The following is a 24,793-nucleotide window of genomic DNA, read 5'->3' on the forward strand; positions in this document are numbered from 1 at the left end:
TGATATCATTTTACATCATTAATGGTATCCTTGTTCTTCACAATAAAATAAACATCCATTGATTTCTCTTAAAATATACTCTTTTTTTATGTCAAGTTGAAAAACTTTTTAGTAAAGAAGGAGTTCAAAAATAAATTTTACAAGAAATGTCTATATTTATTCATCCTCAGCAAAATTTCTTCATCCAAGCTTCAACCTCCAAATTCAATCCTGTACACTGGTACGTTCCTACAAGTAAAAGTACTCTTGTGATCATCGTAAGCATAGCTGTAGGCATCGGGGCACCATCCCTTGAACATAGCAGGGTAGTTCCTTGGCCAATCCGACGCCCTGCAAGTCCAAGGGAACGCATGGGCCCCCCTACAGCAGTACTGATCGCTGTTGAACGCAAGACAAGCTGACTTGCAACCAATCACCCAGTTATTGGGTCCCTTCAACTGTAATTCTCCTGGACAATGGTTGTTGATAGGGTTGTCACACCCTGCCCTTTTGCAGCTGTAGCGACCACCGTCAGATTGTCCTCCAAGTGGCGCCATCTGCAAAAAATAACCTCAATTCAACCTCCGATTGAGGAGGCGTTTAGAAAAACTTACCGATACTTTCAAGTTGAAACCGTCGACGAGGGAAATGTCGTAGAAGTCCAGACCTTCGTGTCCTTTGAGAGTGATCTCAGCCAGAGAGGCTGGGGGATTTCCACCAGCTCCTGCACATTCGTAACGGTTTCCGCAGTCTCCGGTTAAGCAGTGTCTTGTGTTTGGATCGCAGAAGGTCCTGGCCCAGAAACGGCCAGCCCAGTTGTCAGGGGCATAAACAGAGACCTAAATGAAATATGAAGAAAAGGTTAAATTGGAAAGTTCTATGAAGTTTTCTATGGCACATCCACCATTTTAAGGACATATAATTTCCCTATTCCTTCGTCATTTTGTTTCATTAAAAGCTCTCCATGGTATATAATCTCATCAAATTGGACAGAAACTGTGTGTTCTCATATAATGAACTCAGTTTTCTTGGGAATGCCAACATTTCTTTCCGTTATATTTTCTTTAGAGTAGAAATGCTCTAACCAAGAGTATGATAACTTCAGAAGTACTTATATTCATTAACTAACAAAATATTTTGGTACTCATTAGTATAAAAAGTTCACTATGAATTTGCATATTTAATATGGTGGAATCGCTTTCATCTTATATGGTTAAACAGCAGTAGCAAAGGTTTAGGATCAACCTTTGTAAAGTCTCGACCAAAGAATGAGTTAAATAATTTCTTTACCTGTTGTCTAGGACCAAGAGAAAATCCTCCATTTCTCAGATGTTGATGGCCAGGATTTCCTTGAATACCAATCCACACTTGTCCACCTTCATTATTTTTGATTTGAAATTCGATAGCTTGAACTGACACACTAGCCACTCCAAGAATGCAAAAAAACTTGATCGAAAACATAATGAGAATTCAGGTGTCATTGTGTTCTTTGTGTTTATATACTCCAATATTGTTATCTCGGTTTTTTGACCACATATGTGTATCTCCTAAAAATTATCACGATGATAAATTTCGTAATAGCAAAATGTGGGAAAACTCATATTGCATACAAGAATTGCAACATCATAATATGTGATATAAACAAATAAATTCAACTTTCCTGTATTCTCCTGGTTCGGTAGTTATTTAAACTTTTTCAAAAGTATTTCTAGACAGAACTTTTATCGAAGGAACAAATTTTCAAATGTTTATCAAGTCCAAAAACAACTTAAACAGCTTATTTAGGTACACCTCGAATCTCCCCTTGAAATGTGAGTTCAGACAAAAAACCACAAACACTCGAAATAAATAAAATTGTCAAAATGAAGATCTGAAAAAGTTTTGCTTTTCACTTTGTATGTTTAACATACATATTTCCTATAAATCAAATAATTTGACAACTTTGTGTCTAATCCTTCACAATAATATATCTGTATGATATATTCAGTTTATTCATACAGATATATTATTGTGAAGGATTAGACACAAAGTTGTCAAATTATTTGATTTATATTAAATATCCTTCATCAAGAAGTCTCATTAAACTTTTATTATACATATTTCCTATAAATTCACCTATTGCCGAAAGGTTTACCAAATTATTGACGTGGTAATGAACATTTGAGTAATCTCAATTCTGACATTGTTTTCTTCTTGAAATATTATGATTATACCTATTGAGCTCTCAAGTGAACACAATCACCAATAAGAATGATGGTCTAAAAAATTTAATAATTTTATGACTAATTCATATATTAAAAAAACTATATTATATCAAAATGATTGATTCATTTGGTATTCTTAATTTTAATCGAGTTTCTGAATCAAATAATTATTGTTTTTCTTGTGATCAACAATCTTATCCAATACGTAAATGTCTATATTTTTTTTGAAAAGTCCATCAGTGACATCATAACAAGCATTACATGGCGCATAAAAAGGCTTCATAGCCATAGAAAGTACATATATGTCAGTTATAAAGAGGAAGCAAGCTTTTCGTTTATTAGATAGGACTGATGAAGTAATAATAAAATGAGGTTTTCTCTCATTACTACCCTGCAGCATTCAAAAGTCCCAATAAAATTAAATAATTATGAAGGCGCACTCAATGTGAGCAAAAAAACATCACTGAAGAATCAAATTTATTCGCTTTTTACTTTACAGAAAATATTTTTTTATTTCGAAAGGAATTTCCGATACCCGGATATGATTTTTGAATAAAAAAATGGATCACAATTCTTTTTTTAAACATGGCTGAAGGACAGCTCGTCACCTGTCATTTGTTCCACAATTTTGTCATAATTTTTGTTCTGTGGTTTAGTATGATGGAAGAAGCGTGTTGTTGAATTTATGGAATTTATATCAATAACAATCTGTTTTTCTGGACTAATTTGAAAACCAAATTGAATAATAGGATATCTGCTAGGATTTACAAACTCTTATTTAGGAAGGTTTATTCTAATTTAACAAGTAAGTGATCGCTATCCCTTAAAATTTTCAAGGAATTGATCGTTTATTTTAATAGGATGATGCCTATAAGCGGCACCGCACCTCAAGTCCATTCTGGGGGCATTCAGCAGACTACAGCTAATACCAATTCTAATACAGTCAATCCAACAAGTGGTACAAATAAAACGAGTAGTAGCATGGTAATTATTTATCTTGCAGATTTAGGTTATGATAACATATTATCCCAATTTAAATCGTTGAATTATTTTAAATACATATTATTTGTAGAAACCATCTTACACATTGAAATTCACATTAGCCGGTCACACCAAAGCTGTTTCTTCTGTAAAATTCAGTCCAAATGGAGAATGGTTAGCAAGTTCATGTAGGTTATCCAAACTTCAGCCAATTTATTTTTCTCTAATAATTTTTCAATTCCAGCTGCTGACAAACTAATAAAAATTTGGGGTGCTTATGATGGCAAATTTGAAAAAACCATCTCTGGACACAAATTAGGTATCAGTGACGTTGCCTGGTCTAGTGATAGCAGACTTTTAGGTAAATAGAGAAATGGAGGGAATAAATTGAAAAATCAATTTTATATTTTTGTTTTTAGTATCTGCCAGTGATGACAAAACATTAAAAATATGGGAATTATCCTCAGGGAAATGTCTTAAAACTCTCAAAGGTCACAGCAATTATGTTTTTTGTTGCAATTTCAACCCACAATCTAACCTAATTGTTTCTGGTTCCTTCGACGAATCTGTCAGAATTTGGGATGTGAGAACAGGAAAGTGCCTAAAAACGCTGCCGGCCCATTCAGATCCTGTTAGTGCCGTACATTTCAACAGAGATGGATCTCTAATAGTTAGTAGCAGCTACGATGGCTTGTGGTGAGTAAGAAAATTCAATTAGATTTGTACACAAAGTTTTCAATCGTGACTTTTGATCTTGAATTTATTTATTGCAGCCGTATTTGGGACACTGCATCTGGCCAATGTTTGAAGACTTTAATAGATGATGACAATCCACCTGCCTCTTTTGTCAAGTTTTCTCCTAATGGAAAATATATTCTAGCAGCGACATTAGACAACACCCTGAAACTATGGGATTATGCAAAAGGAAAATGCCTAAAAACCTATTCAGGGCATAAAAATGAGAAATACTGCATTTTTGCAAACTTCTCCGTAACAGGTGGTAAGTGGATTGTAAGTGGCTCAGAAGACAATATGGTCTATATATGGAATCTTCAAACCAAGGAAATTGTTCAAAAGTTACAAGGCCACACAGGTAAATATACAAAGTCTTTTTAAACTATCGTAACATCATAATGGTCTTCGAAATGTTCTTTATCGTTACTCATTAATACCGATAAAATTGTATATAACCGATTCTAAATCAAACTGGGAACTCCTTGTTTCCAATCATGTGACAAGCAAATTGAAAATATTTCATAGGAAACTACAATGTTACAATCTTTCATTATACTTTCAGACTTACCTTTTTATGAAAATCCTTACTCATGGAAATTCATTATAGATAACAAATAATAATAATAACAAAGTGAAACAATCTTTTTATGTTGGAGAAACACACAAAGATCGAAATATTGTGAAAATTACATTTTATGCAAAGTATTTAATGTTTTTGTGTGCATTTTGTACTAAGCTTATATCATTCCCGGATGTCTTGACTTCATGTCGGTTTTCTTTCAGATGTTGTGCTTTCCACCACCTGCCATCCAACTGAGAACATCATTGCTTCCGCAGCTCTAGAGAATGACAAAACGATTAAATTATGGAAAAGCGATACTTAGATATTTTGAATCTGATCTGTATTATTTCACTTGATTCATAATAAACATCTTGATTCAGATCGATTGTACAAAATGGTAACTTTTAGTATTTCATTTGAAATTGTAACATTAACTACATGACTAATTAGACTTCTATTCTTACATTGTGCTTGGAAGATGCTCGATTTTTCTTCCATGTATAAATGGCAAATTGTAAATTTTGGGAGCTTAAAGGCTTTGAATTATATCCCTTAAAATCAAATGACTTGAAAATTAATATTTTGTATAATTATAATTCGCTTTGATTCCTGTAGGTTCTAGAATCTTGTACATAGTTCCGCCCATACCTTGGTTGTTGGTGAAAATTTCCTTCTTTTGTAAGATTGAGGCTTTGTACAATAATCATATATTTTTATAAAACTCATGTCACAAGAATCGTTTTCATTTTATTGTTTAGGTTATTGTAATCTTTCTGTTAAATAAATTTAAATCTATATCTTTTTTTTTATTTTCTATACATTGCTGAAAACCCACTTTAACAAATTACTTTTTTGAATAAATTTCCTAAAAAATTTTCAATGATAAAACAATGAATAATCGAAAAGAATAATTTAATTACAAAAATATTTACATATACCTTATAAATAGGTAAATTGAGGCATATTTCCCAACTATCACTTCAGTTTACTTACTAATAAATAAGTCAACTGTACACATACTTCATTTTTCCACAACTTTTTTAACTTTCCCATAAATATCTAAGATATCTTTGGGTTTTTTCTTGAACTTTTTATGTTTCATAGCTAAGTTAGTCTTAGTCATGGACTCGCCAATAGAATTTTTTCCTATTTGTTGCAAATAAGCTTTTGATTCTTCATTCAACTTTTCTTTCTTCCTCTCTTCTAACACGGTCTTGTAGTTCCTAAATTTCTTTCTTGGTGGTTTAGCTCCTGAAAAGTCATATAGTTATGTTTAAAATAATCACAAACCTATCTTCAAAACACATGAATAAGATCCTGTGGTAACTTAAAAGACTTGACTGTAAACCCAAACTATTTCATATATAAAGATAATTTCTTTTACCCACCTAATTTGATAGCAAGTTGCATCGTAGCTTTTCGTTTATCCTGTCCTTCAAGATTTGTCAAAGCGAATTTGATTACTTCATTTTTAGCTTTCTTGATATTGAAGTAGTTTGTAGTACTTTCTTCTTTGCCATGATTTTCTTGAACAGTCTCCGATTTCTTTTTTGATTTGTGGCTCACGAAGGTTACTTCTTCTACTTTTTGTAACCCTTTCAAAAGGGACGCTTTCGTTGGTATAAGTGATCCGGACATTTTTAGAAAATAGAATTACTTCAGAATATGAAAACATTAAAAATCGAACCAGATTAATAGGTTAAAATCACATAACCTGAATATTAATGACAGAATAGTATTCTGTGATTCAAACAGCTCGTGGTTTTATTTTTTTTCGGCCCTGCTTGAATATTTTATAACCAAGATATTTTAAGGAGAAAATTTAATAATAATCGATATCAATTTCTACTAGCTCTTACAAATTATTGGTCTTCCGAAGACGAAAAGAAATTAAAAATCTAAAATATATCTCTATTTTTTTTTCTGGACAGAGACAAAAGATCTCTCTTTTTCTCTATGGTTTCGAAGCAAAGACAAGTACTACAAGTATTACTGTTTCAGATCCAAAAAAAATCAATAAAATTTTTTTTTTTATCAGAATAAAGACTACCCTTAGAATATATATATATAATGTTCTAAGAGACAACCTGTTCTGTTCTGCAGCAGAGACAAGTTGTCTCAACTTCGGAAAAAACCCGGCTGGATTTGTTTTACGGAAATATTGGGTTTTCTTCTCCAATATTTTCTTTCAATGAAACTAAGAAAGACGCATAATTCTAAATGGGTCATTTAAGACGATTCATCTTTTGAAAGAAAGACAAATCTTTAGCAGTCATTCGTTTAAAAATTAGTATAGGTCAGAAAAGTTAAATGTTGAATAATTAATTAATAGCGTCTTTAATTATCCATCAAGTCCATTTTAACCTGTTGAATCATCTCCTTGAGTCATAGCATTGTTGTCAGATTGAAACAGAACAGGTGTAATTTTCTTATTATCATAGTATTGTTTTAGTTATTTCGAAGTTCAGCAGAATTTTAAATACTCTAGTCTCTTGCTTTCGCTGAAATAATTATAATATCCAACTAATCTCATCGCAAAATGATGGAATTTTAATAGAGATTATTGTAATTTCTTTCTTCGCAAGAAATACCATACAAGTTGACAACAGCCGTTGTGGATAAAGGCTTGTCAAACGGTTATTGTAAATTGTAGGTGTGTTCTCGTTGGTACCTCTAAATTTGTTGTGATTCATCCCCATTTTCTATTTTTTACTTCCTCATTTCAAGGGATGCAATATTAATAGTTACATTATATTATGACTTAAGCAATACTAATTTACTTAAACAGAACCAAGAATTTCAGATGTAAACAAGAACAAGTGTTCTTATTCAAAATGTGGAAAAGTGTAGTTATACCAACAATTTTAACCATAAGTGTATTTATTCTTGGAGTCATAGGTCAATATGAATGGCAGGCAAGAGACTCCTTCGATGAAATCACAAGACAAATGGAAAAAGTCAATAAATACAACTGCGAAATTAGACACACAGGAGAGTTGTACTTATCAAATGAAACTGTCTCACATTTACCTGATATTAAAGATGTCAATATCAATCCAGTATTTCCAAACAGAACCCAACTACTGCATTTACATAATATGGCATTAAGTCGAGCATTTTTTTGGAGTTACATACTCCAAAGCAGATTCATTCGACCAGCTATTAATGACACTTATGATCCAGGGATGATGTATTATTTCTTATCCACTGTAGCAGATGTATCCACAAATATGCATGTTAATGCTTCTGCAATCTACTTTGCACCAAATAGCTCTTATTCTCCATCTTATCGTGGATTCTTCAACAAAACATTTCCACGGTTTGCTCCGAGGACGTATAGATTAGATGATTTCAATGACCCTATACACCTTGAAAGAATATCTACTCTGAATACTTTCACAGTACATGATTTAGGAGCTGTTCCCTTGGATACTAGTAAGGATTATGCATCTGATTATTACAGGTAATTCAATATTATACGTTTGAAAAACTTTGTGTGCTACAAATATTATTTTTGTTTGAAGAATAAATGAATGGTATAAGAAGTGGTTGCCAGATAATGTTGATAGGAGGCATGATACTAAAACCACATATCAGGTTGAGATAAGATATGCAAACAATACAAATGAAACTTTTACATTCCATGGACCTCCTGCTTCGGACGAAGTACCGGGTCCTATAAAATGGACCCGACCTTATTTTGATTGTGGTCGATCAAATAGGTGGTTGGTAGCCGCTGTTGTTCCAATTGCAGATATTTATCCAAGGCATACCAGTTTTAGACATATTGAATATCCAACGTGAGTATTTATTAATTACCCAAGTGAAGTTGGTTCCAAAAACGTTTGTGCATATGTTTTCTGTCAAATGAAGTTTGGGAGGTTAGAATTTATGTTTTTGCAGCTATACGGCAGCTTCTGTTGTTGAAATGGACTTTGAAAGGATAGATATAAACCAGTGTCCAAAAAGTATGGGTAATAGTGGGGATAATATCTTTGCAGACACTGCAAGATGCAAGAAAGAGACCACAGAGGTAAAATCTCATTTTGGGTTAGTTTTATTGAAGTAGGATTTATTTCTTTCGTTGATTGTAGTGTGAGCCCATTCATGGATGGGGATTTAGAAGAGGTGGTTATCAATGTCGTTGTAAACCAGGTTACCGTTTGCCGTTTATTATGAGGACGCCATACTTGGGAGAAATAATTGAAAGGTCTACTGAAGAGCAATACTATAATGGTTTTGATTGTATGAAAATTGGATGTAAGTTTGTATTGAAACAAAAAACCATTTTTTAAATACGAAAATTAATTTTTGAAAATATGCATATAACCTTTGCTTGAAGCATAAAAAATACTCCTGTTTCTAACCTCACAATTTATATCATTTGTTCTCAACAGGCCTACCAACCTATCAACCGAATGTATATCTACGTTCAAACTTGAAAAATTGTTTTGTCCCGTTTAGATTTTAATCAATTAATTTTCGTGCAGGGGTGCAAAAAATGCCAGTTCAGTGGGAGAAGGCCCCTCCTTATATAAGAAACCACTATCTAGACCAACATAGGGAATATCTGAACTCATCAAAGGGTCCTGACAGTCTAAGACAAGCCCGCGTGAACATCCACAGAGTGCTGGACTTCATTCACGGCATGAACAAAGAGAAATGCAAGAAATACAAACCGGAAGACCTCATTCTGCATGCTGGAGTCATGGTTGGGGCCGAAGAGTACTTCCAGAACGAGGCAAAGATGGCTTTGCGGTTGGCAAACTTCATCAGTGCCTTCTTGCAAGTTTCCGATCCCCACGAGGTGTTTTCTGGTAAGAGGGTTGCGGACAAGCCACTGACCGAGGACCAGATGATTGGGGAGACCCTGGCCATCGTGATGGGCGACAGTAGAATCTGGTCGGCTGGTACCTACTGGAATAGGAATAAATTCACCAACAGGACACTGTTTGCCCCTTATGCTTACAAAACCGAGTTGAATACCAGGAACTTCAAGGTGGAGGATCTGGCAAGGTTGAATAAATCAGGTACTGTGTTCTTACCAATTAGTTTTTGCAATCATTCGATAATTTGCGCCAAACAGCTTCTACAGGCTCAATCAGCTTTCACCGGATTTTACTGAATGAATTTTTTTCTGGCTCTCTAGTTCCGATGGCTCCTGCGTTCTTCCTAATTTGTAAAGTTGTACACCTTTTTAACAATATTCTATTTTGTTCATAATACTTTTTGGGCAGCGCTATGAAAACAACGAATTTATTTCATGTACATGAGTAATACTAATAAGATCTCAAGAAACACTTACTTTTGGAAAAAAATGAGGTTAATTTGGCGACTATTGAAGAAACCAGCCTTCTTGGATTTTAAGCAGTACTTCACTTGATTTTCGCATTGTTTCCTAAGCCTCTTATTGAAAATCCCTATATAAAGAGACTAGAAGAAAGATAAAGAGTTTGCCTATACGAGAGAAGAGCGATATTTCACGAACTGTGATTTGATCACTGATATCAGAATGTCACAGGTCGTCACGGTTCCGAAAAACGAATACAGAGCGTGACGGGATCACAGTTTGAACATTTCACAGATCTTTTCAGGGCATATCATCGTCCGTTGCAATCATAAATTATGAAGGCAGCCTTGATGTTTTTATTGCTTCGGAACCTTTTTCGACTAACATAATTCCATATTTTTATGACAATCCCAGCATCGTAGGCAACTTCGCCTGCTTTAGGAAGTATTTTTGTAGGACTAGTTAAACAATAAATACTTGCTACAAACAAATAATAACTACTGAATTACTGCATAATTGGTGGTGGCAATAAAATTCTAATTTTATGCTAATCTTTGATAAACAACCTCAAAGAAATTCTTTCTATATTCAAGTTGTCGACCAAAGCAATAAATGGTACTCTGTATCATAAAAAATAAACGAAAACACGTCAGAGACATAATAATAATAGGCGAAAAAATAATAACAGGCGAAAGACCAGCAATCTTTGGGCTTTCTTCACAAAAGTTGATGTAAATTATACTACTTATAATTTATGCAAGTTGAAATTATCTTTCAAAACCACCTCTTCAAATTTGAGGAAACATTTGAAAAATCGGTATCCTTCTGTTACGTTCCTAACTAAATCTGAAATAAGGAAACGAGTTGAAAATGTAAGAAAAATGGATGTTTTCATAATAATTTTTCATTAATTTTGCTTTGAATGATAAGAATGACCAATTCGAGTTGCAAAGATAAACGAACTAAGGTTTAGGTGATTCATACAAATATTAATAACAAGCAACCTGAACAGTGACGTCACGCTTTAATTTCACTGTTATCATAAAGTAACGTTCATGTTTCACAACGTGATCTAGAAATCACGGTATCGCTCCTCTCTATATACTAGTGGGCATAACGCTTTTTCATTACGTGACGATTTCTGCTGGTTTACGCATAAAAACTCCGTTTGAAGAATAGAATCTTCAAAACTCGAACTATTTCTTGTCCTCGAAGCTAAGTTTAACTCTTGGAATGTGGAATCGTCAAAACGACCAAACTTTTTCTTTGCAGATGAAGTGTATCTCAACAAGCCCTGGTTCAGGTTCTTGAAACAAAGATGGGCTACAAATTTCGATAACTTGGAAAAGTTCAATTTGAAGATACGTATACGTTTCAACGAGACTGGCGAATCTACTGTTAAATATGAACATTACCCGTATTCTTATCAGGGTGCAAAACTGACCGATGGACTTTGGACCGCCCCCTTTTACGATTGTTATGGAAAAGTGCCAATGTGGAAGATCAAGTATGTAGCACCGTTCTTCGGTTGGAACAGTCTGAAGGCTGGACTGGAATTCAAGTAAGTATCGTTCTACAGTTCTTTCATCATTTTTTGATATAAAAGAATTTTGTTGTAAATAAACTATTACATTTGTTATTTATTAATAGGGGGGCTGTAGCTGTCACAATGGATATGATGAAGTTGGATATAAATCAGTGTACTGATAAGTATTGGGTTCCTAATGTTTTCAAGGATACTAACAAATGCGATCAAAAGTCTTCTTACGTAAGTAGCACTTGTATTTTTTATAATCTCTAACAAAACATTAAACATTTATTTGATGAATTCACTATTCTTCATATTGTTAACAAATTTGTATTGAGTGAAGAAAATTCACTTTCATATTTGTGACTAGTTTGAATTATGTGTAAAATAATTTCAAGGAATTGAAATTTCTTTCCGAGTAGTTTGCCAATTTTAACTTTCCATTTCAGTGCGTACCCATCCTCGGCAGAGGTTTTGAAGCAGGAGGCTACAAATGTGAATGCAAACAAGGTTACGAGTATCCATTTGAAGACCTCATCACGTATTACGATGGCCAATTGGTAGAAGCCGAGTTCAGTAATCTTGTAGACAACAACGAGACCAGATTTGACATGTTCAAATGTCGTTTGGCAGGTGCGAGCGGGTTAGAGTCGAATCTCATTATGGTTTTGTTATTGGTTGCCATTATTATGTGCGTTAGAAGGTTTTAACTGACCGGAAGATGGAAAAGTTTTTCACGATTGATTGTGTTCGCTGCATTTTAAACTCTAGTTGTCCATCGAGTACAAATAGTTCGAATTTTGAATTTATGCTACGTTGAACCAAAGGACCTTAAACTCTGGGTTGACAAGAAAAAACTAGCATTCACCTAATGCCTTCTGTGAAACTCTCATATCAGGATTCTAGAAAACTTATTTTATAAGCAATAAATTAGTTTTGGATGCAATATTTGTACCTAAACGTGGTACTTACTCTCTAATTCTCCGTCCATTATAAAAGAGAAATTCTTTTAATATTTACCGTACTGAATTTTAATTATAGTTATATTTGATAATTTTTTAAATATTGTTTCGTTGAGACATTGGTTGACGTTTAGAAAACTGATCATGTCAGTTGTAGATATGATTCGTACCTTATTATTGCATTTTTATCACTTAAAAAAAAGATTGTACATTTTTTTATCATTATTATATAATAATAAGAGGGATGATCTTGACTACCAATGAAGCTGCTTCTTAAGAATTACTTTTTAAACATGATTACATACTCATTCTGTGTGAGATTAAAAATGATAAGTTTTCCAAGTTAGATATTAAAATCGAATATCTATATTTCCGTCCTTTTTAATTGATTTTATAGTTATTTTTTGAGCTACTTTATGGGTTGTATTTTTATAAATGATTATTAATGTTCAGCATAATATTATTATAATGAACAATTAATCAGCAGAAAATATTTTATAAGAAATAATTGTTGTCTTTGTCATTCTTGATGTAAATTGTACTGAGTTTATAGGAATTTATTAAATCATTCAACTTTTTATCTTTTTTCATTGATTCTTAAATTATTGTAATTGTAATAATTCCTTTTGAGTTTGTTCCAGGAAAACAGCAGAAATGTAAATGCGAAATTCTATTGAAAAAATTAAATGAATACGAATTTGAACAAACAAAAAAAGTCGAAAATATTGGGACGGGTTCAAAATAAAACAGAATGAAACAATAAAAATATATGTATATTCCAGTCAAAAACAATACAAATCGTATTGCCTGATATTTAACCTCCAAATCCTATTTAAAATATCAAAATCAACAAAAATATTTTTCTCTATATATCTTCTGTACATTGGGGCTTATGTAAAGAGGAAGTAAACTGAAAATATAGCTACTTCCAACTTCTAAAATTATTTACAATTACCTATATTAAAATCCATATCACCAAAATATTATGAAATTACTGATATGAAGGCAAAAAAATTATTTGCTGTTTAGACTGAATTGTTCATGACGTGGGTATGTTTCTAATTATTTCCAATTTGTCTAGACATTCCAATGGTCATTATCCTTTTTTAGGTACTAAAACAGTTCAAAAGTTAGAATAGGACTTTGTGGCAACAGGTGATTTTTCATTATTTCATTCGAGAGAAGGCTATTAATTATCACCTTGCTGGTTGTATATTTTCACTAGATTGTGGTTGATCTACATAAGTGAAATATGTATAACGTCCCAACTGGGTTAACTGTGCAGCTTCGTTAGTTAAATGGCAAGCAAATAACAGCATATTTTGGGGCTTGACCTTCCAAGCAAACCTCATAAACATTAAAGAGTAGGCACACAGAGCTGAAAGTAAAAAAATTGAAAAACTAAAATTTTAGGGTACAAATTTCTTACCAAAGGTCATGTTTGGACTTATGTACTTAGGATCTTTGTTGATATCAGCCAGAGCGGCAATAGGTATACCCCAATTTGCTATTGGACCCCAGAAATGAGTGCTGAAATTTTTTTTTATATTTTCATTTTACAATTTTTGAGCAATGCTTGAACTTGCCTCATCAGGTACTCCCTGAATTCCTTGCTCTTCAAGCTGTCTACCATTTTTTTCGATAAAAGTGCTACGTTCACCATGATGAATAATTTAATTCAACCACCTGTTATAATCAATTCGAACTTACGTTGTAAGTTGTGTTTCGAAAGCACGAATGCGAAAATAATTCAAATAAAAAAAATAAAAATAAAGTGACCTGCGAGCCTAATTACTGGAAATTTGCGACAACAGGGGTAATCTTATTATTAACTGATAAAGTGATAACAGTTTTATAACCAACGTACTTGCAAATTTGACCTACATTGACCTTGACCTAATAGTGGTTAGTGAAAAGATTAAAGTTTAGTATTCTATGGTTATAATCATAGAATAACTAAAAAAGTTCTATGAAATTTTATACATATTCTATGATTATATAAGTTCCTAGAACTATGGTTATAATCATAGAATAAATGTAAAACTCTATGATATTTTAAATATATTCTATGAATATATTAGTTCATAGAACTAATATAACATTGTTCTATGATTTTCTATGATGAGCTTTACCAGTTATTCTATGATTATAACCATAGAATTCAGTTTCAGTGAAATCACAGAGATGAAATAATTGTAAACAAAATTTTTTCAAAAAGCTATTTATATTAGATTCTTCCAATTCATCGATGTAATTAATATATGGTAAAATCATCTTCCACGAGGTCGGGTGAGGCATGCACCCCTAAACTGAAGACTTACACCTACAAATAATATCGAATAAATTAATTTTGTGGCAAACAAGCTGTACAAAAAGTTACTTCTACCACATCTAGCAGCACATTGCAGTTTTCCAAAATTCGGATAGGTTACATTGTCGTCTCCGCAAACTGGATTGTACTCTGTCGTAGATGGACAAGTTTCTTCACATCGTGGACCTCTTCTACTAGTTACTGCTGGAATCAGTATCGTTGGAACTGTTGAGGGACTATTTTCTTGGATATTTTGTGAAGTCTGACTAAACTGTTCGAAGGTAACTTGTCTTGTAAAGGTCCTTCTTAAATTAAAATCATCTGCAAATGGGTAATAAAATTTTAAATTGTATGTGATATTATGATATACTATTCACCATCATCAAATACGATAGCATCTTCATCGTCATTAAAATTCCATGGTTCTTGATTGACATTTTGTGTATTGGATGGAAATTCACTGTTTACTTCGTTATTATCTGAAGATTGGCGTTTTTGTCTCATGTTCTGGTTATGTTTTCCAATACTTGAATATTCATAATCAGCGAAAAGTTGGATGAAATTAGCCCCCAACACATAAACTGCAGTCAAAACATCAAATTAGGTACTATAGTAGTCGTAATATTAATTGAAAATCAATCTAACTGATCGATGTATCTGAAAATTTAATAAAACGACGAACAAATGAAGATTCAATTGAATTGTTGAAGTTCGACGTTTAAGAGAATTCAATAGAGTTCCTAGAAGTTGAGACGTGAGATAAATTTAATTGTATTTCGTGACATTCAATAGTTTTTTTTCATGACAAATTGCTTGTTACCACGAATTGTGATTATCTGATTAAGATGCTTAATCACCGTCTATTAACGGATACACCGAAGAATAAAAAACTATTAGACAAATAGATTACGTAAATATACTTGATTTTTTATTATCTATCAGTTGGAAATTTTAATGACATCTAAAAACACGGCAAATTTTATATAAATAATTTTAATTTCGAGTTTTCACTGCATGCTTGAAAAATAAGAATTACAGGATTTGAATATCCGGGTCCATATAGTCGAGAGGTCCAAGATATTTAAAAAAAAATTTCATTGAATAAGATATTCAAAATCATGTGAATGACGAAAAATTCAATAATATCAAATTTATTTATTTATTAGAATAGATTTTTAGGGTAAACATTTTTCCAATATTTTAATTGGATCTATAATAAAAATAACCGATATCATATAAAAAATATGTATGCTGAATCTAAGACCTTTTTTTTTTAATTTTTCAATCAGGTAAAAAAAAGGTAAACTTCATTCCCAGATCAGATTTTGAGATGCACTATTTAGAAATGAAAACTGGAAAAAAAATTGTGTACTCACATAATATCCAAAGATTCATTGCAAAATGAATTAATTTTGATGTATTTTCAATATTTCTACCAATTAGCTCGAGAACTGCTCACCTCACTACTCTCAATCCTGTATTTTCAACAATGATAAACTGATACAGGTGGGAGAAGAAATATGATATACACATATACACATCTCAATTCGTAAAAACTATAATTGAAATAACTTTTCATTAAGAAAAAGGAATATCTTTTTAGAATTATTTTCTTCCTTAAATGACTACTCCTTATTTCTGATACATTGTTAGATTTTTAGGTAAATACTTTTCGAATTTCGCGCTCAATTCTGTTTTTGTTAATTGACACGTAAGTCGCTGATGTAATTCAATTAGTATTCTGTGGTCAGCAAGCACAGATTACATAACATATTATGAAAAAAATTTTATTCTATGTTTTGTTTACATGCAACAGGTGTTGGCGGCACTGAATTTGAATAAACTGTCATCGGTTATCGCGTCGTTTTGGAAATCTAACGATGTAAATATGTTGCTTAACCACTTCTTGACTGTAAATAAACAACCAAGGATATATTTTGATACAAATCGGACCAGATAAAAATTATTTTATAATAGAAGTTATAAAAGAAATCAAATATGAATTCTTTAAACTCTTTCGGTGAGAGAATAGAGGTTAGTTGCGATGTTAATAATTCTATTTGATCAATAAAAGATGAAATTTCCTTTTTTTTAGGATTATGAAGTGCATAATTTATTGGGGAAAGGAGGCTTTGCCTCTGTTTACCAAGCACGTTGTTATAAAACTCATATTGATGTAGCTATTAAAATGGTATGCCGTTATCCTTACATAGAACATCAGATTATCTCAAGATTTCATTTTAGATTGATAAAAAGATGATGCAAGCTGCCAGTATGGTCAACAGGGTCAGGCAAGAAGTTGCAATTCATTCCAGATTGAAACATCCTTCAATTTTGGAACTGTATACTTTTTTTGAAGATGCCAATTACGTTTATTTGGTACTGGAACTGTGTCATAATGGGGAATTGCAGTATTATGTTAAAAAAAGGGTAAATGATCTTGTGGAGAGTGAGAGCATAAATCATGTTGAATTTTCATAGGTTTTGACTGAGGGTGAAGCAGGAAATATTATGAAACAAGTTGTTGAAGGAATGAAATATTTACATTCACATAACATACTACATAGAGATATTTCTTTGTCCAACTTATTGTTGACTAGAGATATGCAAGTGGTAAGTTGAATAGTGAACATGATAAAGATCAAGAAATCTTAGTTGTCACCTTTTTTTTTAGAAAATTGCTGATTTCGGTCTAGCGACACAACTCACAAGGGCTGACGAAAAACATATGACAATGTGTGGCACTCCAAACTTCATTTCTCCAGAGGTGGCATCTAGGGGTTCACACGGACTAGAGGCTGATGTCTGGGGACTGGGATGTTTGTTGTATACCCTACTTGTGGGTAAGCCGCCATTCGATACACAGGGCGTTAAGAGTACTCTAACTAGAGTAGTGATGGCTAATTATGAAATACCTTGTCACTTGTCACCTGAGGCGAAAGATTTGATTCAAAATTTACTACAGAAGAACCCCAAAGATCGCATGAAGCTCGATCAAATACTGGAACATCCTTTCATCAGGAGGGGGCATGTGAGTGTAAACAATCTCCCGATAATTGTTAGAAAAATAGTCATTAAATTGTCAACTAATTTGAATTTGACAACTTTCAAATGATGGCCTGTCACTGATTTTTTAACACAATACATCAAAATTTTTTGTGCAATGATTTTCAATCCAGTTACTGGAAAACTCAATGGAATAGAGGTATTTAGCGGTGATATACACAATATTTATCTCAATGTACCTATTTTTGGTTTTCTTAGGTCATGTCTTCGCATATAACCAACGATAGTGGTATTCACACGATGTCCAGCCGAAGAGACAGTGCATTCAGTGACAGCATCATCCCACAAGCATTTGGTCCACCTGTTTTTCAATCTAGGCGGGCTAATAGTGATTGTGCCCCATCGGCTCACCTTCCCGTCAGAAGGTTAACACACAGGTTGGTTTATTCATTTTATCAATAGTAAACCTAGTTAATGTTTTGAATAGTGCAAAAGTAATTTATTTAATTATAGTTGTAACTACACTGCGCATAAAAATTAACGCACATTATGGAAATCTCAAATTTATTCTACAACTGAAGGTGTTCTCAATGATAAATATTTTTATCAGAATTATGCATGCATATGTTATCCACTTTCAACGTTTTTCTTCAATACAGATGTTTTTTCCCAGCAGGAATAAAAAAAGATGAGATTATCACATTTTGAATGTATTGGCTCCATTCTGAAATCAGTTGTTCTCGATCAATTCTAGTGATCAATAGTTTTTCTTTCGTTTGATTTTCTACACTCGATCGCTATGCAACGCGAAACACGCAATTTGACCCAAGAGGAATGTGCCCAAGCGGTAGTTTTGCGAGAAGAAGGGTGGACATACACAAGAATTGCAGAAAGGTTTGGAGTTTTCCATACAAGTGTGTCCAGAATGTTGCAGCGATTCAGGGAGACAGGTATGAATGTCCGAAGACCAGGACAGGGTAGACCACGGGTAACAACTGCCATTCAAGAACGTTACTTGAGAGTTTCTTCGTTGAGACAACGGGTTGCAACCGCTCGCCTCCTTCAAAATCAGTTTGAGCAATCTCATGGGGTGCAAATTAGCACTCAGACAATAAGAAATCGCCTCAGAGATAATGATTTAAGGCCTCGTGTCGCGGCAAGAGGCTCAGCTCTTACCCCAGCCCATCGAAGGGTCGGACGTTTCGTCAAACGCCAACCGGTCAGACCGGTCGGACGTTTCGTCAAACGCCAACCGGTCAGACCGGTCGGACGTTTCGTCAAACGCCAACCGGTCAGACCGGTCGGACGTTTCGTCAAACGCCAACCGGTCAGACCGGTCGGTCGTTTCGTCAAACGCCAACCGGTCAGACCGGTCGGACGTTTCGTCAAACGCCAACCGGTCAGACCGGTCGGACGTTTCGTCAAACGCCAACCGGTCAGACCGGTCGGTCGTTTCGTCAAACGCCAACCGGTCAGACCGGTCGGTCGTTTCGTCAAACGCCAACCGGTCAGACCGGTCGGTCGTTTCGTCAAACGCCAACCGGTCAGACCGGTCGGTCGTTTCGTCAAACGCCAACCGGTCAGACCGGTCGGTCGTTTCGTCAAACGCCAACCGGTCAGACCGGTCGGTCGTTTCGTCAAACGCCAACCGGTCAGACCGGTCGGTCGTTTCGTCAAACGCCAACCGGTCAGACCGGTCGGTCGTTTCGTCAAACGCCAACCGGTCAGACCGGTCGGTCGTTTCGTCAAACGCCAACCGGTCAGACCGGTCGGACGTTTCGTCAAACGCCAACCGGTCAGACCGGTCGGACGTTTCGTCAAACGCCAACCGGTCAGACCGGTCGGTCGTTTCGTCAAACGCCAACCGGTCAGACCGGTCGGTCGTTTCGTCAAACGCCAACCGGTCAGACCGGTCGGTCGTTTCGTCAAACGCCAACCGGTCAGACCGGTCGGTCGTTTCGTCAAACGCCAACCGGTCAGACCGGTCGGTCGTTTCGTCAAACGCCAACCGGTCAGACCGGTCGGTCGTTTCGTCAAACGCCAACCGGTCAGACCGGTCGGTCGTTTCGTCAAACGCCAACCGGTCAGACCGGTCGGTCGTTTCGTCAAACGCCAACCGGTCAGACCGGTCGGTCGTTTCGTCAAACGCCAACCGGTCAGACCGGTCGGTCGTTTCGTCAAACGCCAACCGGTCAGACCGGTCGGTCGTTTCGTCAAACGCCAACCGGTCAGACCGGTCGGTCGTTTCGTCAAACGCCAACCGGTCAGACCGGTCGGTCGTTTCGTCAAACGCCAACCGGTCAGACCGGTCGGTCGTTTCGTCAAACGCCAACCGGTCAGACCGGTCGGTCGTTTCGTCAAACGCCAACCGGTCAGACCGGTCGGTCGTTTCGTCAAACGCCAACCGGTCAGACCGGTCGGACGTTTCGTCAAACGCCAACCGGTCAGACCGGTCGGTCGTTTCGTCAAACGCCAACCGGTCAGACCGGTCGGTCGTTTCGTCAAACGCCAACCGGTCAGACCGGTCGGTCGTTTCGTCAAACGCCAACCGGTCAGACCGGTCGGACGTTTCGTCAAACGCCAACCGGTCAGACCGGTCGGACGTTTCGTCAAACGCCAACCGGTCAGACCGGTCGGTCGTTTCGTCAAACGCCAACCGGTCAGACCGGTCGGTCGTTTCGTCAAACGCCAACCGGTCAGACCGGTCGGTCGTTTCGTCAAACGCCAACCGGTCAGACCGGTCGGTCGTTTCGTCAAACGCCAACCGGTCAGACCGGTCGGTCGTTTCGTCAAACGCCAACCGGTCAGACCGGTCGGTCGTTTCGTCAAACGCCAACCGGTCAGACCGGTCTAGAGTCTAGATTCTGCCTCTACCATTGTGATCGACGTTTCCTTGTATACAGACGTCCACATGAAAGATATGCTCAGTGCAATTTCCTGAATACTACTGGTTTCGGGGGAGGATCGATTATGGTATGGGGTGGAATATCTTTGACTTCTTGCACAGACCTAGTGGTCGTTGATAATGGAGCTATGAATGCTGATAGGTATATAAGGAACATTCTTGAAGAGCATGTAGTGCCATTTGCCTCATACATTGGTGAAAATTTCATTTTTATGGACGATAATGCCAGACCCCATCATGCGCGCATCGTTCAGGAGTACCTTGAAGAGGTTGAAGTCTCTCGAATGCAATGGCCAGCAAGAAGTCCAGATCTCAATCCGATTGAGCAGGTTTGGGACAACCTCAGTATGAACCGTCGTTGCCGAGCTGTAATTAACGCAAGGGGTGGAAATACCAAGTTTTAAATCACTTATCAGCATTCCAGTATTTTGAAAATTGTTCATTTCTCTTCTTTCACATAAGATTCGGTGAAATCCTGAATTTTTCTTCCATTTAATGTGTCTTGTTTCGTTCAAAACCTTCCCGAGAGAACATAAAAAATAAGTTATAAAGTCAATGTAGAGTTAAAATTGAGATTTTCAGAATGTGCGTTAATTTTTTTGCGCAGTGTATTAAGGGTTTTGATTTCGGTGGCCAAATTTCTATCCAAATTATGAGGAACATGATCTTTATTCAGATAGGTTACTTAGTACTTTTCTGTCTTGTCTTTTCCATAGAAAAATCAATATTGCGATTTATTTATGACTATACCTTTCGTGTAGCATGGACCACGTCAACAACGCCATGCAGAACTTCGATCTGGGACCTTCCACTGACCTCCAAACTTGCACACCTCCTTACATCAGCGGAGACAGGGGATCTTGCCACAATAACTGCCATTCCCAGCCTTATGACAGGAACAGCCGTTGCAGTTACCAAGAATCGACGCATCTATCCTGTCACAAGTCCAACCCTTGCAACGGCCTGGCCAACCATTACCAGCCTTCGGATCCCGGAGGGCCGGGAATGGTGTTGGGAGGTCTAACTTCTTCCAACAGATGTTCCCCGATGAGTTCACATTGTACCGACGTTTACAACTTGCCCAGATCTTGCCAGGGCCCCAACATAAACGACAATTATAACCAGAGAGTGTTAACGCCCTCCGACAGTGGAAACTCTGGGCTGAAATCTTCTAAGGCTGAAGAACGAGGCGCTTCAAGGTGATTAAGCTTTTCGATATACTTTCGAGTTGAAATATTCCTGGCTTTTTAGTCGTTGTCTAATTGATTTTTGTCCCAAGTTCGTGTGCCTTTTAGGTAAAAAACCTGCTAGAAAGCCTGAAATTCTCTGACCAATCTCACCTCTAAAGCCTTCAACATAAAATTTTTGTGTTCCAGATCGGACAGGCCCTTGCCGTTGTGTTCCCTACGCTTACAACCGACAAGACACCAGACAAAGAACGCAATACTCAGCATCCTCGAAGATGGCGAGGTATGCGTGGAGTTCATCAAGAAACGGGGTTCGCTGAAAAGGGAGATGGTCTGCGAGATATTGAGGATCTCTCCGGATGGAGCGAGGATAGTCATATACGAACCGGAGGGAGGAAAGGGGGCCCCGCCGTCCGCATCTCCGGCACCGTTGCCTAAACTGGGGGCGGATTACATCTTCAGCATAGAGAATTTACCGGAGAAGCACTGGAAGAAGTACACGTACGCTTACAAGTTCGTCGATCTGGTCAAAGCCAAAACCCCCAAAATAACGTACTATTGCGAAAGGGCCAAGAGTTTGCTCATGGAGAATCTCACGGATTTCGAGATCCATTTTCATGACGGTAAGTTCTTCTTTCATATTTTGAGTATTGGTGTTCCTCAGGGACCTGTAATGGGCCCCGTTTTGTTTATTTTTTGAGTAAATTTTGTGATGGAAGTGATGAGTAAGTGTGAGACAAATTGAGTAAACTGTTGATACATTTTTGAAGACTGATGAGGAAAAATTGTATTGAAGAATACAAAAATTCAGTTATATTGTTATTCAATTTATTAACAATTTATTCAGTTTATACAGTTTTGGATCATTTATTTTTCTTTTTGGTTTAATATATGCAATTGTATTTTTAGACAAAAAGTGAAGATTCTGGCACAATTATGCCATAAATTCGATATTTATCACAATTGTTATTATTTTTCAGGAGGAAAAGTGGTTCAGTCGACAGCAGAAGGAATAGCAGTAACGGATCGATCGGGCAAAACATTCTCTTTCAAAAGATCTGAGGAATGTTCAAATCTGTCTGGAACTTTAGAGTTCATGTGGAAACATGCGGTCAAAATGAAGAAACATTGTCTCTTATTGGAAGAATCTCTGTCCAGGCTACCCGGGACCAATTTTCCAATAATTGTTGGTAGAAGACCGTCTTCTATTGCATCAAGTGGTAAAGAGAACTCTCCTATTGTTACAGTGAGTATTGAGTTATTGGTACATCCTCGTAGACAGATTCTCATTTAGGTCAATAGGAGTTATTTGCTTTAGTGCTTTGCAGCAAAGGACCCCGCACGGTTTCTATGCAAAATGGGTCCCAGTCAAATTGGCTGAAAATTTAGTATAATGTAGTTTATGAAGTCCTGATCAAATGTCTCCATGGGCACAACAAGATCTAATGTACAGTTTTTGATATACAGGGTATCAAACATGCAGAGAGAGGGTTGTTACTTACCTTTAGAAAATCAATAATGTGGCGATTTTTTTGTTACAAAAAGTTGAAGATAATAATTACAATCTCAATATTGTCGACACAAGTTGTAATAAGAAGTTATAAGACTCCGTATACAGGGTTATTAATATTTACATAATTTTTATATAATTCTTTAAACAAATTCAATCAAACGCAAAAGCTCTTAGACTTGCAGAATAAGTAAAAAACATTTGATTTTAATATTGGGTGATCTGAGGTTACTATTATACGGGGTCTTCCACTTTTTTAGTTGTAGTAATTAATTTTTTTTCAGGAACATATAGAAAAATTAAACATAAAAGTAGAAAACTAAATATAATATGATCAATATTCTGTTGCTCTTGTCTATTTGTTGCATCTTGTACGGATCCTGGTTGACCGCATGATGATGCAGCAATCAAATGGGAGACTACTGCATTAAAAAAATATTTCTTACCATGTCTGTTAAGACATTGTAATTATGATTATGTACGGATTCTATTATTTGTTGATGGCTTGCATCCGATATTAGCGTTATGTGAAACGTACCAAACATTCGCTTGGCCTATCTCCTAACCGAATTATATGATCCGTACAAGATGCAACAAATAGACAAGAGCCACAGAATATTGATCATATTATATTTAGTTTTCTACTTTTATGTTTAATTTTTCTATATGTTCCTGAAAAAAATTAAATTACTACAACTAAAAAAGTGGAAGACCCCGTATAATAGTAACCTCAGATCACCCAATATTAAAATCAAATGTTTTTTACTTATTCTGCAAGTCTAAGAGCTTTTGCGTTTGATTGAATTTGTTTAAAGAATTATATAAAAATTATGTAAATATTAATAACCCTGTATACGGAGTCTTATAACTTCTTATTACAACTTGTGTCGACAATATTGAGATTGTAATTATTATCTTCAACTTTTTGTAACAAAAAAATCGCCACATTATTGATTTTCTAAAGGTAAGTAACAACCCTCTCTCTGCATGTTTGACACCCTGTATATCAAAAACTGTACATTAGATCTTGTTGTGCCCATGGAGACATTTGATCAGGACTTCATAAACTACATTATACTAAATTTTCAGCCAATTCGACTGGGACCCATTTTCCATAGAAACCGTGCGGGGTCCTTTAGAAACAGTTTATAATAAAATATGCGAGTTATTTTGACACCTAATTTTTTTTTTCAGCCATCTTTTGCACTATCTATCAATTCAACGAATGCAACGAGCGAAGGGACTTCCGGTTTGGGAAACAGTAAATTGAAAGAGAAGCAAGTTACAGTGCCAGGTGTGGGATCAGCGGTACAGTTGGCGAACGGAGAGGTGAAAGTGAAATATTTGGATGGTTCGCAAATCTACGTTGACGGTAAAAACCAGATAAGGTATCAGAGTGTGGATGGGCAAGTGGCAAGGTTTACAGAAAATGATAAAATACCTCGTCCGATAATGGACAAACTACAACATATGCCGAAAGTATTAAAACATTTAATGTCTCCGGATGTCGGTCGAAGGACACATTCTTTTAGATAGCGGATAAGTTTATATCGAGATTTGTAGATTCATTGAAATATAAGTATAATAAAATTGTATATAGTTGTACCATTGAAGATATAAACAGAGTTTTCCA

General features: G+C 35.8%; 7 protein-coding genes across 7 annotated transcripts; 3 read left to right on the plus strand and 4 right to left on the minus strand.

The window, feature by feature from the left end:
• Positions 1 to 58: 58 nt before the first annotated feature.
• LOC123676618 (pathogenesis-related protein 5-like) lies at positions 59 to 1,456 on the minus strand. The gene is made up of 3 exons (XM_045612692.1): positions 1,270 to 1,456; positions 594 to 818; positions 59 to 536 (listed from the first exon to the last, which is right to left on the minus strand). The coding sequence occupies exons 1-3, from the start codon at positions 1,438 to 1,440 to the stop codon at positions 192 to 194; spliced, it is 741 nt and encodes a 246-aa protein (XP_045468648.1). The 5' UTR covers positions 1,441 to 1,456; the 3' UTR covers positions 59 to 191.
• A 1,365-nt stretch (positions 1,457 to 2,821) lies between these two features.
• Positions 2,822 to 5,258, plus strand: LOC123676617 (WD repeat-containing protein 5). Its single transcript, XM_045612690.1, has 7 exons — positions 2,822 to 2,988; positions 3,044 to 3,167; positions 3,256 to 3,352; positions 3,409 to 3,525; positions 3,584 to 3,860; positions 3,938 to 4,257; positions 4,683 to 5,258. The coding sequence occupies exons 2-7, from the start codon at positions 3,045 to 3,047 to the stop codon at positions 4,781 to 4,783; spliced, it is 1,035 nt and encodes a 344-aa protein (XP_045468646.1). The 5' UTR covers positions 2,822 to 2,988; position 3,044; the 3' UTR covers positions 4,784 to 5,258.
• Positions 5,259 to 5,356: 98 nt separating this feature from the next.
• Positions 5,357 to 6,194, minus strand: LOC123676620 (uncharacterized protein C1orf131). Its single transcript, XM_045612694.1, has 2 exons — positions 5,850 to 6,194; positions 5,357 to 5,712 (listed from the first exon to the last, which is right to left on the minus strand). Exons 1-2 carry the CDS (start codon positions 6,097 to 6,099, stop codon positions 5,483 to 5,485), a joined length of 480 nt encoding a protein of 159 aa, XP_045468650.1. The 5' UTR covers positions 6,100 to 6,194; the 3' UTR covers positions 5,357 to 5,482.
• A 647-nt stretch (positions 6,195 to 6,841) lies between these two features.
• LOC123676616 lies at positions 6,842 to 12,819 on the plus strand. Its single transcript, XM_045612689.1, has 8 exons — positions 6,842 to 7,924; positions 7,986 to 8,261; positions 8,365 to 8,494; positions 8,556 to 8,721; positions 8,952 to 9,491; positions 11,024 to 11,312; positions 11,402 to 11,519; positions 11,729 to 12,819. Exons 1-8 carry the CDS (start codon positions 7,296 to 7,298, stop codon positions 11,987 to 11,989), a joined length of 2,409 nt encoding a protein of 802 aa, XP_045468645.1. The 5' UTR covers positions 6,842 to 7,295; the 3' UTR covers positions 11,990 to 12,819.
• A 176-nt stretch (positions 12,820 to 12,995) lies between these two features.
• On the minus strand, positions 12,996 to 14,173 carry LOC123676621 (mitochondrial pyruvate carrier 1). Its single transcript, XM_045612695.1, has 4 exons — positions 13,828 to 14,173; positions 13,671 to 13,771; positions 13,442 to 13,619; positions 12,996 to 13,354 (listed from the first exon to the last, which is right to left on the minus strand). Exons 1-4 carry the CDS (start codon positions 13,902 to 13,904, stop codon positions 13,348 to 13,350), a joined length of 363 nt encoding a protein of 120 aa, XP_045468651.1. The 5' UTR covers positions 13,905 to 14,173; the 3' UTR covers positions 12,996 to 13,347.
• Positions 14,174 to 14,433: 260 nt separating this feature from the next.
• Positions 14,434 to 16,232, minus strand: LOC123676623. Its single transcript, XM_045612697.1, has 4 exons — positions 15,929 to 16,232; positions 14,930 to 15,133; positions 14,622 to 14,873; positions 14,434 to 14,564 (listed from the first exon to the last, which is right to left on the minus strand). The coding sequence occupies exons 1-4, from the start codon at positions 15,945 to 15,947 to the stop codon at positions 14,512 to 14,514; spliced, it is 528 nt and encodes a 175-aa protein (XP_045468653.1). The 5' UTR covers positions 15,948 to 16,232; the 3' UTR covers positions 14,434 to 14,511.
• Positions 16,233 to 16,384: 152 nt separating this feature from the next.
• LOC123676622 (serine/threonine-protein kinase PLK4) lies at positions 16,385 to 24,793 on the plus strand. Its single transcript, XM_045612696.1, has 10 exons — positions 16,385 to 16,586; positions 16,648 to 16,743; positions 16,797 to 16,982; positions 17,034 to 17,165; positions 17,227 to 17,583; positions 17,817 to 17,995; positions 21,225 to 21,662; positions 21,840 to 22,273; positions 22,631 to 22,896; positions 24,355 to 24,793. Exons 1-10 carry the CDS (start codon positions 16,551 to 16,553, stop codon positions 24,694 to 24,696), a joined length of 2,466 nt encoding a protein of 821 aa, XP_045468652.1. The 5' UTR covers positions 16,385 to 16,550; the 3' UTR covers positions 24,697 to 24,793.

Source organism: Harmonia axyridis, chromosome 3, assembly GCF_914767665.1.
Source record: "Harmonia axyridis chromosome 3, icHarAxyr1.1, whole genome shotgun sequence".
In the NCBI taxonomy this organism is placed as follows: Eukaryota; Metazoa; Arthropoda; class Insecta; order Coleoptera; family Coccinellidae; genus Harmonia; species Harmonia axyridis.